This window comes from Corticium candelabrum, chromosome 22 (genome assembly GCF_963422355.1).
Source record: "Corticium candelabrum chromosome 22, ooCorCand1.1, whole genome shotgun sequence".
Taxonomy (NCBI): domain Eukaryota; kingdom Metazoa; phylum Porifera; class Homoscleromorpha; order Homosclerophorida; family Plakinidae; genus Corticium; species Corticium candelabrum.
In genome coordinates this window covers 3465289-3483014 of record NC_085106.1, presented here as the reverse complement: position 1 = coordinate 3483014, position 17726 = coordinate 3465289, and the positions used below count along the sequence as shown (strand labels likewise).

At 39.3% G+C, this 17726-nt stretch overlaps 3 protein-coding genes across 4 annotated transcripts; 1 reads left to right on the top strand and 2 right to left on the bottom strand.

The window, feature by feature from the left end:
- Positions 1 to 449: 449 nt before the first annotated feature.
- LOC134196982 (peptidyl-prolyl cis-trans isomerase FKBP4-like) lies at positions 450 to 6943 on the top strand. The gene is made up of 6 exons (XM_062666210.1): positions 450 to 749; positions 4558 to 4815; positions 5555 to 5802; positions 5880 to 5963; positions 6024 to 6251; positions 6341 to 6943. The coding sequence occupies exons 1-6, from the start codon at positions 470 to 472 to the stop codon at positions 6788 to 6790; spliced, it is 1548 nt and encodes a 515-aa protein (XP_062522194.1). The 5' UTR covers positions 450 to 469; the 3' UTR covers positions 6791 to 6943.
- A 272-nt stretch (positions 6944 to 7215) lies between these two features.
- LOC134197399 (uncharacterized) lies at positions 7216 to 12192 on the bottom strand. 2 transcript variants are annotated; one of them, XM_062666719.1, is made up of 7 exons: positions 12075 to 12192; positions 10791 to 10980; positions 9760 to 9976; positions 9636 to 9691; positions 9482 to 9577; positions 8418 to 8761; positions 7216 to 7975 (listed from the first exon to the last, which is right to left on the bottom strand). In XM_062666719.1, the coding sequence occupies exons 2-7, from the start codon at positions 10951 to 10953 to the stop codon at positions 7379 to 7381; spliced, it is 1473 nt and encodes a 490-aa protein (XP_062522703.1). In that variant the 5' UTR covers positions 10954 to 10980; positions 12075 to 12192; the 3' UTR covers positions 7216 to 7378. The 2 variants fall into 2 exon arrangements, with proteins under 2 accessions (XP_062522703.1, XP_062522702.1); XM_062666718.1 differs by lacking the exon at positions 12075 to 12192 and adding an exon at positions 11733 to 11947 and having other exon boundaries at positions 10791 to 11008.
- Positions 12193 to 13729: 1537 nt separating this feature from the next.
- On the bottom strand, positions 13730 to 16422 carry LOC134197592 (uncharacterized). The gene is made up of 5 exons (XM_062666939.1): positions 16306 to 16422; positions 16189 to 16244; positions 16037 to 16132; positions 14944 to 15287; positions 13730 to 14454 (listed from the first exon to the last, which is right to left on the bottom strand). Exons 1-5 carry the CDS (start codon positions 16383 to 16385, stop codon positions 13936 to 13938), a joined length of 1095 nt encoding a protein of 364 aa, XP_062522923.1. The 5' UTR covers positions 16386 to 16422; the 3' UTR covers positions 13730 to 13935.
- Between the last annotated feature and the right edge of the window lie 1304 nt (positions 16423 to 17726).

The window sequence follows — 17726 nt, the reverse complement described above, 5'->3', positions numbered from 1 at the left end:
GTAAAGGCCTAGTAAGCATGTGGCATCTCAGAAAGTCTCGTTACAAACAATAATTCTGTGTAGAATAGACTCAATCGATCGACAGGATCAGATCTGAATGACGTTGCAGGACCGGATCCAGAGGGAGTTAAGGGGGTTCAACCTCCTCTTTTCCAATAGGCGTGGTTCAATAATTTTATATAATTTCACTAGAAAGAGAAAATTAGTAATGCTATAAATAACTGCTACCAGGTGAACCCCCTCTTTCAAAACTTCCTGGATCCGGCCCTGCGTTGGGTATCGACAGACACTTTGCACTGACTCTGATATCATCAAAGAAAATGTAACCATACCAGCTATTTATAACGACACCTCACACGTCCTGTTTGTACATTAGAAGATGCTAGAAATTTCCAGACGTCTTGCAGCCTCGGAGTCTCAAACCATTGTCTTAACGCGCGTTAGCAACGATTCGGGTAACACGTAGCACATGGCCGACGAGGAGGTACCAGCAGTCGAAACAAATCAGCAGGAAGGCGAACAAGTCGTTGATGATAAAAATGTTGAAGGAGAAATAGAAGATCTAGGAGAGGACATCTCGACAGAACAAGACGGTGGTCTCTACAAGAAAATAATCAGAGAAGGCCACGGAATTACCGCGCCAGAAGGGAACGAGGTGATAGTTCATTATGTGGGCAAGTTGCTGGATGGAACTGTGTTTGACTCCAGCCGGGAGAGGAACGAGCGTTTTACTTTCAGACTAGGACAAGGTAAGATCCGTTTGTTCGTCTGGTGTATTCAATACATATTTAGGGTATACAACAGCTAAGCTGCTAACGTAGATAACTCGAATGTGTCCCAACTACTACAATACCATGCTAGAACACAAGACAATAGAAGAACAAATTAAACCTACACTATAAGCTGTCTGTCTGTCCCTCTGTCTGTCTGTCTGCATGTCTGTCTGTCTGTCTGTGTTTATCTGTCTGTCTGTCTGTGTTTATCTGTCTGTCTGTGTCTGTCTGTCTGCCTGCCTGTCTGTCTTATTGAAACACAAACCCGACATTATTTCTAACAGTAAAGGCAAACAAGTTACTGAGTTCAACTTCAGTTTAATGTAAGCTACTTTGATAGTCTTTATTGTATATGTTCTCATTTACTTTTCCAGGTAAGACACGAGTCAGATTGTGGAGGATGACTTTTGTGCTGTATTTGTACTAGAATACGCACACACTAATTCTACACCACCGAAGACCGACGATCTATTACTATAGACACACAGAACTATCACAGAACGCGGAACACCGACTCAACAATGCAATTGCCCTACTGCATATACTTATGGCTGTCATCATAACCCCACTCTTAACTAATTAGTACACAACAATACACCACAGTCCTCCCTCCTTAGTCTTGTCGGTATGTAGCAGGAGATCTCCTGTTGGGTCTCGCCGGATATCTTCTTTCTGCTTCTGGTGATAACTTGGCTGTTGATGTCGTTGGTGTTTTCTGGCTTGATTCACCTGGTTCAGCTGTTGTCTTCTCTTCAACTGCTGCTTTATCTCACTGTGTATTTTGATCCAGGGCCACTGAAATTGGTGTTTCTTCTGTCTCTGCCACTTGTGGCATACTCCTCATCGCTGGATCTTAGTTGGTCTACATGTACATATCTAGTACTTCCTCCGACATTGACCAAGTGCTTTGTGGGACCCAATTTCTGTACTATGGTACCACCTAACTAACCACTTCCCTCTACTGGCTTGTGTAGGATTCCAGACACTTACAGTTGATCCTGATTTGAGGTTTCTTGCTCGAGAGGTAGCATCTTGATATTGATTAGTCTGAAGATCTCAGATGTTGTTCCCTGTTTCAGGTAATAAAAGAGTTAGTCTAGTTCTCAATTCTCTCTTCAACATCAGCTCAGCCGGGGCCTTCCCTATTGTCGTGTTTGGTGTCATTCGATACCACAGTTAGAATGATGATAGCTGATGACTGATGGATCTCCCTGTTTGCCGACTCTTCAAACTTTTCTTGAGTTCTTGGACCAGTCTTTCAGCCTGCCCATTGGATGATGGATCATAGGGTGGTGTAACTGATGTCGAATTCCATTGGCCTTCATGAACATCTGAAACTCGTGTGACCTAAATTGTGGCCCGTTATCCGTCACAAACCTCCTGGGTAAGCCGTGATAACTGAAGGTCCATCTCATTGCATTCTAGTCTGCTCTGTGGTGGCATGAGTACCTAACTTTTGTGTACTTCCAGCCACTTTGAGAAAGCATCGATCATCAGCAAGTACTGTCTTCCGATAGTTTCGCAAAGTCAGCATGCACCCACTCCCAAGGCATCCTGGGAGATCCATGGGTGGGATGGTAAGATTCGTGCTGGTCTTCCTTGACTGCCACATCTCTTGGCCAAGTCTTCCTAATCTCTATCAAGATTGGGCCACCAGATTAAACTCCTCGCTAAAGCCTTCATCCTGACTACTTCAAGATGTTCATAATCAATTTCTTCTGCCACCGGCGTACGTAACGCTTTTGGTATAATTACTCTACTCTCCCAGAGGAGGCACCCATTATCGATTGACAATTCTGTGGATCGTCTGGCGTAAGGCTCTAAACACGGATCCACTGAAATTCTCCATTCCGTTCGGGTATATTCATAAGCCTTTCTAAGTATTGGATGTCTCTGGTTTTTGTCTGGATATTTCGGTTACCATCACTGGCAACTGATCGCAGTAGTCCACATGGTAATTCTCCTCATTTGGGTCAATCACTTGCATAGGTATTGGCAATCTAGACAACAAATCTGCTTCCTTGTTGTCTACTCCTGACTTGAACTTCAGCTCATAATTGTATGCACTGAGAAGCAGTGCCCAACGTTGTAACCGGACTGCTGCCAAAGTTGGGACGCCTTCATACAGTCCCAAGATCTTCATAAGAGGTCGATGGTCTGTAACCAACGTAAATTGTCTGCCCACTAGGTGCTTGTGAAATTGCTTCACTCCATATACTAATGCTAATGCCTCTTTTTCCAGTTAGGCGTACTTTTTCATCGCTGTCGATAGTGTTCTGGATGCAAAGGCTAGCGGTCTCTCTGTGCCATCTGGCATTATGTGTGTCAGACAGGCACCCACCCCATAAGACAATGCACCCCATAAGGTGATGCATCGCAACTCAGACTCACTGGCCTTTGCAGGATGTAATGTGTCAGGAATTCTGATTCCAGAAGATTCTGTTTCCCTTTCTGGAATGCTTCTCTTTCCTTAGATCCCCACTTACACGGTCGATTTTTGCCTAATAACGCATACAAGGGATGCAAGGTCGCTGACAAATTTGGTAAAACTGCCCGGAGTAATTGAGTAAGCCCAGGAAAGCCTTTAGCTCTGTAACGTTCGTCGGTTCTGACGCATCCCTTATTGCCTGGACCTTAGTGTCCAAGGTCGAGATGCCTTGCTCACTGATAATATGACCCAAGTATTCCACTCAAGGCTAATTAAATTTGCAGTTTTCCTGTTTCAGTTTCATACTAGCCTCATCCAATCGTCTCAGCACTGTTAACAACCTCTGCTCATGTTGTTCAGATGGCACCAGAACTGACAAGAGGCTGTCCATGGTTTGCTGCCAAATTCTAACATATTCCGAGAGTCATCCGATTAAACGTGAATAAACCGTCAATTGAATTAATCGTCAAATAACGTTGGCTATCTGGGGCAACACACATCTGTTGGTATGCCTATTTCAGATCCATGCACAAGAATCGTCTTCCTCCAGCCAAGGTTGCCAATGGATCTTGGGGTTTGGCATTGGATAACCGCCTATATCTATATAGGGGTTTATCGTGACCTTGTAGTCACCACACAGTCTCACTGCCCCATCCCCCTTTCAAATTACAACTACTGGAGTTGCCCAGTCATTCGTCTGTACTTGCCGTATCACTCCCTCACGTTGCATGCAATCTAGTTCCTGATTGACCTTTTCTTGCAGGGCATATGGCACCGGTCGAGGCCTGTGATTTCTCGGTCTAGCCTCTGCTGTCAGTGTAATTCTTGCCTCACGCCCTTGTACAGTACCCACACCAGGACTATAGACATACAGAACTATTGCAGAACGCGGAACACAGACTCAATAATGCAATTACCCTACCGCTATACTTATATCTGTCATCATAACTCCGCCCCTAACTAATTAGTACACAACAATACACCACAACTTTGTCTGTCTGTTTGTTTGTCTGTCTGTTTGTTTGTTTGTTTGTCTGTCTGTTGGCTTTTTTGTCGGTTCTGTTAGCATATGTCACGACACAATATTTAACACCAACTGCATGAAAATAGAATATTTATATCACTTGCTACAACATACCCTCAAACGTTTTTGTGACATACTTAGTTTAAGTTTAAGTTGAATTTTAATTTACTAATTGGAAATCGACTCTTGAGTAACTCATCCTATACAACATGACATTATAGATTGTTGATTAGCTGCATCTGTCTGTTTATTTACTTGTTCATCTCTTGATAACTATTGTCTGACTGTTTATTGTACCTGTCTCATTCCTCTTTCAACATTTTCATGTTCAGGACAAGTGATCAAAGGCTGGGATACTGGCGTCAAAACAATGAAAAAAGGAGAGCTTGCAATTCTCACGTGCTCACCCGAGTATGGATATGGAGAAAAGGGATCTCCTCCAAAGATTCCACCAAATTCTAAACTTGTATTTGAAGTGGAGGTGTTTGGCTGGAAAGGAGAGAATGTGACAGACGATGAAGGAGTTACAAAAGTGCAGTTGCAGAAGGGACTAGGGTATCAAAGTCCCAATGAGAAAGCAGAGATGACAGGTACTTCATGTTTTGCAGTATATGGCATGGCCACCCACATTCGTCCATTTGGTATTTTTTAAGTAGTTGTCGTCTATGTTTTCGGCATTTGCACAAGTGTACAGTGTGTATGCTCTTTCCTTCCTTCTTCATGAAAGCATACGATAAACTGTTGCTACTCTGCAACAGTACAAATTTCACATTTTAATTACACGGCATCTTGAATGAGCGTCTATCAACAACCCAACAAATATGTAGTTGCTCCTTTCTCACCTTCAGCATTGAACTACGTTGAAAGTATGCTGTTACCCTGAAAGTACTGCTTTTCTTGGTCCTTTCTCCATGCTGCCAGAGTTTCAGAGTATTTGTGATATATCTCAGTTGACTTTTTGTGGACTGCAGTGGCCATTTGAGGTGGGCACTTTTATATATACCAAACGTCATGCCAAGCACACCAACACACCCGGATGTGATAGCTAGAAACCAGGATATGCAAGAAGGCCCACTAGGAGGAGAGATAACATGTTAAAATGTTTAGTGTCAGTTTGTGAAGAACCAGCAGTTTCGTACCTGTAGTCAATAGAGTTTCTCATTAATACGCAAATCAGGCCCTGCGCATGCGCATCTTAGAAACATTTTTCAAAAGCATACGGCACATGCCATCCCCCTCTTCCTAGCGTACACTTTGTACGCTCGAGTGTACGCTCGTAAAAATGCCAAAAGTGGACGACCCCTAACTGTATCACAACTTCTGTTGCAGTTCATGTGGTCGGTTTCTACGATGATCGTGTGTTTGAGGATCGCGAAGTGACATTCAAGTTGGGAGAAGGAGAGGATCATGGTATTGTGGAAGGTGTTGAGTTGGCATTGGAGAAGATGAAGGAAGCAGAGAAAGCTGAAATCACGGTGAAACCACAATATGCTTATGGAGACAAAGGATCTGAAGAGCATAACATTCCTCCCAATGCCACTATACAATACAACATCGAGCTGAAGAAACTTACCAAGGTAACAGCTCTCCTACTCTGTTGATGTGGCTTATGTTTTTAAGTGCTATATTCTCATGAGGTTTTACTGTTGTTTAGGCTCGTGAGGCGTGGGCCATGGATGCAGGTGAGAAAATAGAAACTGCAAAATCAGCAAAGGAGCAAGGAACAGGATTTTTCAAGGTTTGTCGTAGACACAATTGAAAATTGACGAATACCTACTTGAAATTCCTGTGTGCTTAGAATGGCAGGTATTCTCGAGCTCTCAAAGAATACAAACGAATTCTCACTGCATTAGAAAATGTTGGGGAGGGAGGCAACGAAGAAGCTAAGCCGTTGCAGACAGCCGCCCACCTTAACAAGGCAGCATGCTATCTGAAGCTTAATGAACATTATGAAGCAGCCAAGTCATGTGAAGAGGCTCTCACGTTAGACGCAGACAATGTGAAAGGATATTTCAGGAGAGGGCAGGTTTGTCTTTTCTACACTAATATGCTTGAGTGACATTGGTGTGGGACTGCTAACAAAATCTGAGTTGATATCAAATTAATTGTGCATAGGCACGTATGGCTATGGAAGATTTCCAAGAAGCAAAATGTGACTTTCAAGAAGTTCTTAAACGGGAGCCTCGTAACAAAGCAGCTCGAGAACAAATAGCAGCCGCAAATAAACGATTGCAGCAAGTGAAGCTTAAGGAGATGAAGCTATACTCACATATGTTTGAAAAGTTTGCGGCTCAAGATGAGAAGGAAGGAGAACAAGGCACCAAGAATGAGCAGCAGGAAGCACAAGCCACAAATGGTCAAACTACTGATGAAGATAGCGAGGAGAAACAAGAAATGGCTAATGACACAAGGCACGAAGATGACACAAGGCAAGAAGATGACACAAAGCACGAAGATGGCACAAGGCAAGAAGATGACACAAGGCAAGAAGATGACACAAAGCACGAAGATGACACAAGGCAAGAAGATGATAGCAAGGGTGTAGAACCTGCCGTGGAGGCATAGTTGACAATTAAAGTGTAGTGCACTGGTAGGCAAACGTGGAACATTGCTTGAATTTGTTTTGACTCTGTAGTGTTTTGACTCTCTGTAGTGTTTTGACTCTCATTCTGTGCTACTTTTCTTGCTCACAGTACAGTATACCATTTAAGCTGCTGATGCATACCTATACAGTCCAAGATTTCTCACATAACTTCCTGAGTTCCAAACGTTTGTGTCAGTTAATTTCTAGTTCTCAATGACATCATAACTGTAGGATCAGCCCTGAAAGTTGTCTAGGACAAGTGGCCCCTGAAGGGTCAATGTGAGAAATGAGGATTGAGCAATAAGACCTAGTGGTCAAATGCTGGTAAAGACGCACCTAAGGACTTACTGCAATTGTATAGGTTGTACTTCTATGTAGATGCAGCATGGATTGGATGGCCTTTGTGTACAGAAAAAATTGTATAATCAATCAATCAAAAGTCGACATTATATATTAGTGAAAACATTGTCAGGATCAAAGTACAGCTCCCGGAAACTTAATATGGTACATGTGCATGCAGTGATACAACCTCGTTTTATTTCTTAGGCCAGTTCTTATGTGTATGTAGTCTAACCGTTTTTGATTGAATCTTCATCTTTGGCAAATTCTTCTTGTGATGCTCCTGCTCCATCTCTGGACGTAAGTTCTATCTCCGTTCTTGCGTTTTTGTTTTTCCACGTTTCTGCCTGCTGTAAAACCCGTAACCGACGAATTGAAGCTTGACTACGACGATACTGCTGCAAATCCGCGTCGTCCTTCCATGCCGCGTACTTTCCGTCAGGATCTGGGACATGACAACAGAGAAGCAGTCTTGCTATCCAGTGCTTCCACAACTTGATTTGAGCTGGAGTTCCCAATAAGAACAATGAAGAAATAAGAAAATATAGTAAAAGGACGATTCTTAGTGGAATCATTGTAGAAGTAACAGAATATTGAAGGAAATCTTGTGGACAATCATCTGTCACTTGCTTGCATTCAAAATATGACAACAAAGCGGCTGTTTTTCGATCAGAAAATGTCCAAAGATATGACATTGAACACGGCAAGTAAATTCCAACAGCACTTGACAACAAGCAAAGAGTTGAAAGTCTTTTCCCCAGTGATGTGATACCAGAGTTCTTGCTTTCATCCTGCATCAGCTTGAGACCCCTACTATCCTGATCACTCTAATAGTACAACAAACCTGTACTAATATTATGAGTACTAGTGTAACCAGTTAACCAGCCCTTAATTAAGTTAATTTGTTCAATAAACAACATTAGTTTAGTGAGTATGCAAATTTGCTGCCAGGGCTCAATTTGAGTGCAAAGTTTAGTTTACTACCCATGCAATGTTGCTGTCACTTCCGTATCAAGTGATATTAATTAATCTGTTAATTTGTTGATATATCAACTATAAATCTCATCTAGTTTCCTACACCAACGTAGTTTAGTGTCTCTTGTCATAAACGTTATAGCATTTGCATAACAAACACTTTACAGTTATAAATATTTTATATAATAATTTGTTTAGATAAACTAATTTGATGAGCGCAGACACTACAAATCTCTACATGCAGTGTGAGATCAAGAATCACCACATTACATGTATTCAATCACCACCTCCTACCTTAAAGAGAAATAGAGCTGTTAGAAAGAGTAGATTTGAGCCAATGCCAACAGACAGCTGAAGTGGAAGAATCAATAAATAGTAAGTCTTTGGTATGTCTGCCAGAATACATAGAAAGTAATCAGCACCAATCCAATCAAAGTATTTGCCATGATATGAATCAGAAAGTATGATAGCGATGGGCAGTATCGGTAACAGCCAGCAAAGGACAGATTGCATCAAATACGCTCGTTGATTAGAGAGAATCAAGTGGGGTTTGTTATGAACAACAACAACATAGATATTGAAGCAGTAGCAGAAATACCATAAGGATGAAAACAAGATGCCATACACTAAAATAATACCTGCAAATTACATGAAACCTAAAATTAAATCACCAAATATGACACGCACACACGCACACACGCACACACGCACGCACGCACACGCACACACACACACGCACACACACACACACACATACACACACACACACACACACACACACACACACACACACACACACACACACACACACACACACACACACACACACACACACACATTGTACAGTAGTGTGTTAATTTGCATTATATTACATTATATTATAGATACTGCTCAGAGGTCAATAGGCACAAATTAGAATAAAATAATTATGGATATGCCATACTGCAACACTAAGAAAGCCTGCAGCATATCTCCTGCCAACTAACTACTGAGTGTCTACATGTGGCCATATTCCCAAACCATAGCGAAAGTACCATACTGCCTAACACTCATCTAGACCACACAATGAGAGACTTGTAGCCACTGTTTGCAAAATGCATACAAACAACAAACTTAGTGCATGTCACTATATAAGTACATACTGCTCCTTACTACAGTCTCATCGCCAAATCACACAAACGAAACTATTATTATAAAATCATACAAACTATCAATCATTATCACTACTAATTTAGCAGTCACTTTATATCCCTTCAACAAATACAAAACTGTGATCTAATAATTAATATTATTTTATTGCTGATTGCTAAGATTACCTTATCACTATCACTATATAGCACATAAACAAAGTCAGGTACCTTGAATAAAGCAGTATGGTGTTTCACTGGTAGAGGTATCATTTTCGCAAAAAGCTGTCTCGATTGACAAAATACTTGGAAGGCTGAATACAATGACTAGGCAAAACTGAATTAAAACAGCAATAACATAATTATGTTAAAGTATGATAACTACCTATCACACCATATCCTCCCACAATGTAGAGTGGTATGACATGAGGAAAACATGACCTGACAAAACAATTAATCATTAATTCAGATTTTCTATCTACCATCAAATACCTGTATCAACAACTTACATAAATGGTAATGACATCCAAGTAGTAAACATAATTGTGGAACAAAACACAAAAATGATAATCGCTATGACACCATACGCTACTCTAAACGATGTAGCTGAATTGCTAAGCTGTGGTACGAGGCAAAGAGGATCACAGCGATATGTTTGAGGTATGGACTTGAGAGGATAATAGCATGGACGCTGCCAAAGATCCGTAGACAAGTTGTATTGACTGGCTAACAAAAAATTTAGTGTCAATCGCTACAGTTGTTACATCCAAAGTAACAACAGAGAGCGCACAACTGTGTAAATCACAATAACAAGTGCCAATACAATGCATCAACAGTGTAGTCAGTAAGACAAACCTACTTCCATACAGATGCATCCTCAATCTCTGCATTTTAGTGAAACTACAAGAACATTGTGTAGAGGCAGTCAAATATATGCATGTGTGTGTGTGTGTGTGTGTGTGTGTGTGTGTGTGTGTGTGTGTGTGTGTGTGTGTGCATGTGTGTGTGTGTGTGTGTGTGTGTGTGTGTGTGTGTGTGTGTGTGTGTGTGTGTGTGTGTGTGTGTGTGTGTGTGTGTGTGTGTGTGAATTAAGCCTGTAAAGTTTAATCAACAAACTTTAACCATAGTCACCATAATATCATTCTGAATCAGAATAAAAATATACATGCAAAGTATTATAAATGTGTTGATTGTCCCTTTCATCTATACCATCCATTAGTGTATACTAATGTATACATTCAGTGCCAGCATTCAAGTCTACGCTTAATGCATTTTCTATATCCTACTCAACTGCCTATTACTCATGCATGCAAATGAAATTGTATCATGGATATCAATAATTATAAACACATAAGCACTGCCAATGGTCAATTCTCTTAATGACATTTTGCAGGGCAATTAATTAGTGATTCTTACACTAGTTAGATTTGTTGCACGTGGCTTAATTAAGTAAACAAATAAATGCCTCCATCTACGTGATGACTAAAAGTTCAAAACTATTAATTAATACATCAACTTACTAAACCAGAATTATACTTACCAAACCGCTCAACAGTTATATAGTCAAAATCTGTGCAATTTTGAAGACGGGCTGTCAATGCTATCCTCTCATCAACCATGCCACTAGCTTCGAGATTCGTGGCAAAGAAACAGACTCCCACAAAAGTTTCCTCACTGACATTGCCACACAGTGTCTGATTCATTGAATAGTCACTTGATCGATGATTGCACTGATTCCAAATAGAAGATTGGTTAGGACTAAAATGCAGTTCACTCAATTACACGTAGCATTTCACTTTCTAAAGTAATACAATCATAAATACAACACTTTTTGACCAAATGTATACTTCATGTACCCTTAATCCGAACAATTTATAGCAAATATTCAAGTCAAAAAATAAATAATAAAGCAATAATATTTACCAATTCAGCACATTGCATTACCTTGTCAGTCAAAGATTTTAACAACATTCAAATCAAACTCTCTACTTGCATCAAAATGCGTGAGTTTGCAGGAAGAAATGCGGGATAATGCGAGAGTCTAACAATTTTTACACGCCTACAATAGCTTTATTATCAATAAATTATATCGTAATAAGTGTTAAATAATATGTAAACAGTACACCTAAATAAGCAAAGTGCAACAAATGTAAAACACTGAACTTGTAGGTACTGCTGCCTGCAAATAAAATCTAACCCTAGATTAAATGTAAGAACGAGGTATACACATTCTCGCTGCTAGTTGGGATGTTCTAGATTCTATTGTTTCCTGGCCTTCTTCAATCGCTTTTCCAGCAATATACAACTGATGTTACTCCATAGTATAGCCATCCCCTCCCCCTATCCACTTCCCGACAGTTTTGCCTGACCGACTTCTCCTTCTAGGTCAATGTTGGGCCCAGAGACTCTGATTGTGACTATAGTATTAATTAGGTTAATTAAGGGCTACATTTGTATGGTTACACAGAACAGGCTCACTCACCAATGGTCAGAATGCGGGAGATTTGATGCCAAATGCGGGTAGGCGGGAGAGCGGTCCCAAATGCGGAAGTCTCCAGCTCAATGCGGGAGATTTGGCAGCTCTGTATCTAGTCCTCTTACAACAAATTCAATGTATTTCTTACCTAGCAATCGTCTAGCTGCTACAAGCAAAACGTTAGTTCAGTTCAAGATCAAGCTTATAGTGCTTTCTCAATCAAGAACACTCTCATCAGAGTACATACTAAAAGCAGACGATTTACATCCGATAATCCGGGAGTTTGCAACTGGTTCCGGCTAAATTCCGGTTACGATCTGTCCGTTCTACTTATGTTTATTGACTGACCTGGCCTGCCTGTACGTGTAGTTACTGAGAGTCTCAGGCAAAACATAGAAGACTGTTGGTACAACAGCAATGCCCCACATAATGACAGTGACCACTGTACCAAAGATATAAATATAGAGATGACTGCGTCTCCTAGTTCGTTGCGGCATCGGCGACAACTACTAACTACAAGAGTTGTATCTTCGACTTGACACTGCAGTCTCTCTCCGCCCTCGTCATTCCCCGGATTGTCAAATTATCCTACGACTCTGTCATTCCCATGATTGTCAAGTACTTGCAAGTCGAGTAAAAGCTCTTGTAGGGAAACTCTCAGGTAACTAGTGCGTGGAAATGAGTCAAGCACTTTAGTTTCTTGTTTGATTCACCGGCACTTTTTGAACGATTTTATACGTTAATTAATTAATTAATTAACAATACTAATTACCAGGTCTAGGACAAATTCACTTTTACAACCAGTACAAAATGGTAAACAAACTTTTGATTAGGAACAATATCAACCTAGAACTGTATAGCATAAATAATTGTCTAGCAGCTGCGCAACTTTAGATGCACTGAACTATGGAAAAATTTAGGTGTGGATTCAAATTAATGTTAATTTTTATAATTAATATTAATATTAATATTAATTTTACCAACTCGCAAGCTACTGTCTATATTAGAGATCTAGTATTGTTGCCAATTGTACGACGTTGTGTCAATTGGCAATATACAGACTACTCAAGAGGTAGTCTGCGGCCTTGCATGGTGCTCTAAGTATTCCCATTTGTACTCTAGACAACTGTACATGTGCGATATAAATACGTAGATTTACTAATTAATTAGCAGCGTATCATCTCGTTACTGTATAATATATAAATCACTCTAGTAGACTAAACAAAAAATTTAAATAGCTGAGGAACCACGCCCATGAATTTTGGGTACACTTATTAGCAAGAATACTGAACCACCAAGAAACCCCATAGCTACGCCACTGTCTGAACATTCAAGCAGCTTGATCATCTTTGATTTGAATTCCTTCCACCAACAATTGTCTAATAGCACGTTGAACCACACGATTCGCTGCTGAAACAACACGCGGCGCTCAATATTTCTCCTTACCATGACCATCTGCACGAAGTACTAGCTGCATGCAGTTCATGCAACTGTGCATGCAAATGTACAATTCTTGTTAGACCTAATGTGTTTTGTCTAGTGATCAAAGTACCCAGAAAATTACCTTTCTAGCAAGTGACCGAAAGTACAAAAGAGAACTGGTGATGACGTGGCGCATGCATATATTGCAATCCTGCAAGTTGTAATTCTATGCAGATTATGGACTAGATAGATAGCCTTTCTACAATAGGTATAGTCGATATCTCATACATTTCGTATACATATCGTTTTAGTCAGACCTTTTATTTCGACACCCGATAGTCCAACACCCTCACTTTCTGGAGGTATACGTGAAACCACTTTACATGTATGGGTCACTGTGTATTTGTTGCCAAAAATCCTACAAGCGCGATAGTTCAACAGAAACCAGTGGGACAAACGTGGTCGCAATAACGAGGTCTGCACTAATAGGTCTGCACGTATATGTAATTTTTGAATGCGACACTGTGCTAGATTAATTTTTATATCTTTATCATTAATACAATAACTCATTTAAAATTAATAGAAACGTCTTCACAGAAAGTATACTGTAGTGTGCATGTAACGTGTGTGAGAACATAGGTGTACGTACTTCAGTCAAAATATTGCACATGTGCACGCCCGTTTTTCTTTCTCTGGTCAGTTCATGTAGTTTAACCGTTTTCGATTGAATTTTCATCTTTGGCAAGTTCTTCTTGTGATGCTCCTGCTCCATCTCTGGACGTAAGTTCTATCTCCGTTCTTGCGTTTTGTTTTTCCATGTTTCTGCCTGCTGTAAAACCCGTAAACGACGAATTGAAGCTTGACTACGATGATACTGCTGCAAATCCGCGTCGTTTTTCCATGCCGCGTACTTTCCGTCAGGATCCGGGACATGACAACAGAGAAGCAGTCTTGCTATCCAGTGCTTCCACAACTTGATTTGAGCTGGAGTTCCAAATAAGAACAATGAAGAAATAAGAAAATATAAACCAATGACGATTCTTAGTGGAATCATTATAGAAGTAACAGAATATTGAAGGAAATCTTGTGGACAATCATCTGTCACTTGCTTGCATTCAAAATATGACAACAAAGCGGCTTCTTTTGAATCAGAAAATGTCCAAAGATATGACATTGAACATGGCAAGTAAATTCCAACAGCACTTGACAACAAGCAAAGAGCTGAAAGTCTTTTCCCCAGTGATGTGATACCAGAGTTCTTGCTTGCATTCTGCATCAGCTTGAGACCTCTACTGTCCTCATCACTCTAATGGTACAACAAATGTGAATAATGATATAAGTGCAACCGATTAATTAATGATAACAACTTGGCGTAAATTAAAATAACAAACCATTACTTTGATTTGACAAATGCAACTTTACTCCAATACTAACTAACAAAAAACGAATCTAGACTAGATTACCGACATGTGACACCTGGAGTCAAACTTCTTAACTTGGCAAAAGTCCAGGTAATACGAGAATTTGTTCGATAAACAAAAATAGTTTAGTGAGAATGTAAATCTGCTGCCGTTGCTCAAATTTCAGTTAGACCCAATGTTGCTGTCACTTAATTGATATTAGTGATATATCAACTAAGCATCCCATTTTTTTCTCTACACCAATGCAGTTTTAATTATGAGTATTTTATCATAAACTCTATAGTCTAAACATGCAGCGTAAAAGGTGTGTACAAGTGTTCAATAGCAGATGTTCCCGATCATACTATTACATGTATTCAATTGCAACCACATACCTTAAACAGAAATAGCGCTGTGAGAAAGAGTATAGTTGAACCAATGCCAATCGTCAGCTGTAATGGTAGAATGAGAAAATAGTAACTCTTTGGTATGTCTGCCACAACACATAGAAAGTAATCGACACCAATCCAATCAAAGTATTTGCCACGATATGTATCAGAAAATATTATAGCAATGGATACTGTTGGTAACAACCAGCAAACAACGGATTGCATCAAGTACGCTCGTCGATTAGAGAGAATCAAGTGGGGTTTGTTGTGAACAACAACAAGGTAGATATTAAAGCAGAAGCAAAAATACCACAAAGATGAAAACAAGATGCCATACACCATTATAACACCTACAGATAACACAAAACAAAAATCAAATGATTACATACATATTGTATTAGGAAAATGCAAATTGTTATGTGTATGTATAGTTATTTAGTTATTTAGTTTCAATGTAACCAAGATTGATACTGATCCTAATAGGCTCTTTAATAAAACAGAAAAAGATATAAAACATTCAAATACAGTTTACTACTTTTTTAGAATTTCCATGATAGAAACTATGTGTTAATTTGTATTACATTTTTAGATTATCTTATAGCTAGATGCTGCCCAAAAGAGATTAATATGTACTAGAAAAACTTGCAGCATATTTACTGCCAACTAACTGCATGTCTATATGTGACCCAAACCATAAAGACAGAAAACACACTGCCAAACACTCATCTATGCCTACACAAAAAAGGACAGTCTTGTAGTTCTTGTTTGCATGCAACATGATTAGAGACAAAGGTAGGTGCATGTCACTACATTATTACAACACCATTCTAGATCTAGTACGTGTGACAAGTACTCTCCAGACAACAAGCAAAGAAAGAAACCACTGCTTCTTACTACAATCTCGCAGCCAAATCACTCAAACTAACAATTACTATAAAATCATATAAAATATTAATTATGTCATTACCATTGATAGCAATTATTTATATCATTTTATCAAATATAAATCAGTGCCTTAAAGACTTTTTTTTATTGTATTGCTGATTGCTATGATTACTCTATCATTATCACTATATAGCACATAAACAAAGCCACATACCTTGAATAAGGCAGTATGGTGATTCACTGGTAGAGGTCTCGTCTTCGCAAAATGCTGTTTCAATGGACAAAATATTTGGTAAGCTGAAAACGATGTCTAAGTAAAGCTAAATTAACAGCGATAACATAACGATGTTAACGTCTGGCAAATACCTATCACACCATATGTTCCTACAATGTAGAGTGGTATAACATGAGGAAAACACGACCTGACAAACAATCACCAATTTAGAATTTCCATTTAAAATCAAAGTAACATCAGCAACTTACATAAATGGTAACGATATCCAAGTAGTAAACATAATTGTACCACAAAACACGAAAATGACAATTGATAAAACACCAAGCATTCGCCTAAACAATTTAGCTGAATTGCTAAGCTCTGGTACGATGCAAGGAGGATCACAGCGATATGTTTGAGGTATGGACTTGAGTGGGTAATAACATGGACGCTGCCAAAGATCCGCAGACAAGTTGTATTCATTAGCTAACAACAGAATTGGTGTCAATCACTACAGTTGAGTTGCAACAATGTTGCATCCAAAGTAACAACAGAAAGTATACAACTTTGTTTATCACAACAATTAGTACTGATAAACTGTATACCAACAGTGTAGTCAGTAAAACAAATCTCGCCCCATACAGATGCATCCTCTGTGCATATTTTTAAAAACTTACAATAATACAACGTGCAGATGCAGTCAAATATATGCATGCATTCAATTAGACATAGCTGACCAAACCATAAACTGTGACAAAAGTCGCAACGCAATATAAGCTAAAATGCATGTACAACATAATGCTCGTCACCATAATAATAACTAAAGATTAGTCATTATCATGTTTGTCAAACCTGCATTTGTCACACAGTGTATATTAGTGAGACTAATTGTATATACCCATGCAAATGTAATCTTCAACCATAGTCACCATGATTTTATTCTGAATTGGATTACAAACGTATGTGTAGATTATTATAAATGTGCTGAGTAAGTTCATGCCTTGCATCTTCACCAGACTGTCTACACCATCTGCTAGTGTAAACTGCATGATAGCAGTCAAGCCCAAACTTAGTCCTCTTTTCAGATTACTCCTCAACCTACTTTCCTTTTCTTATCAGATTTTCTATATCACACGTATACAAATCTATTATTACAACATTGCAATTATACCCATACATTGCCCATAGTTAATTATCCTATTGACTCTTAGCAGTAAGACTCAAACAAGTCCAATACACACACACGCACGCACGCACGCACGCACACACACACACACACACACACACACACACACACACACACTTACCAAACCGTTCAACATCTGGATAGTTAAGATCTGTGCAATTTTGAAGACGTGCTGTCAATGCTCTCCTTTCATCAACCATGCCATTAGCTTCAAGATTTTTGGCAAAGAAACACACTCCTGCAAATGCTTCCTCACTGACATTTCCACACAGTGTCTGATTCATTGAATAGTCCGTTGCTCGATGACTGCACTGATTCCAAATAGAAGATTTGTTAGGACTAATTAAGAAACAGTTTACTCAATTACAAACTGTGTATTACATCAAATACAACAATTTTAATCAACCTACTTCATACTTCTAGACAATTACTCAAATCAAAAAATAAATAATAAATTTACAAATTTAGCACATTAAAAACTTTGTCAATCAAAGATTCTAACAG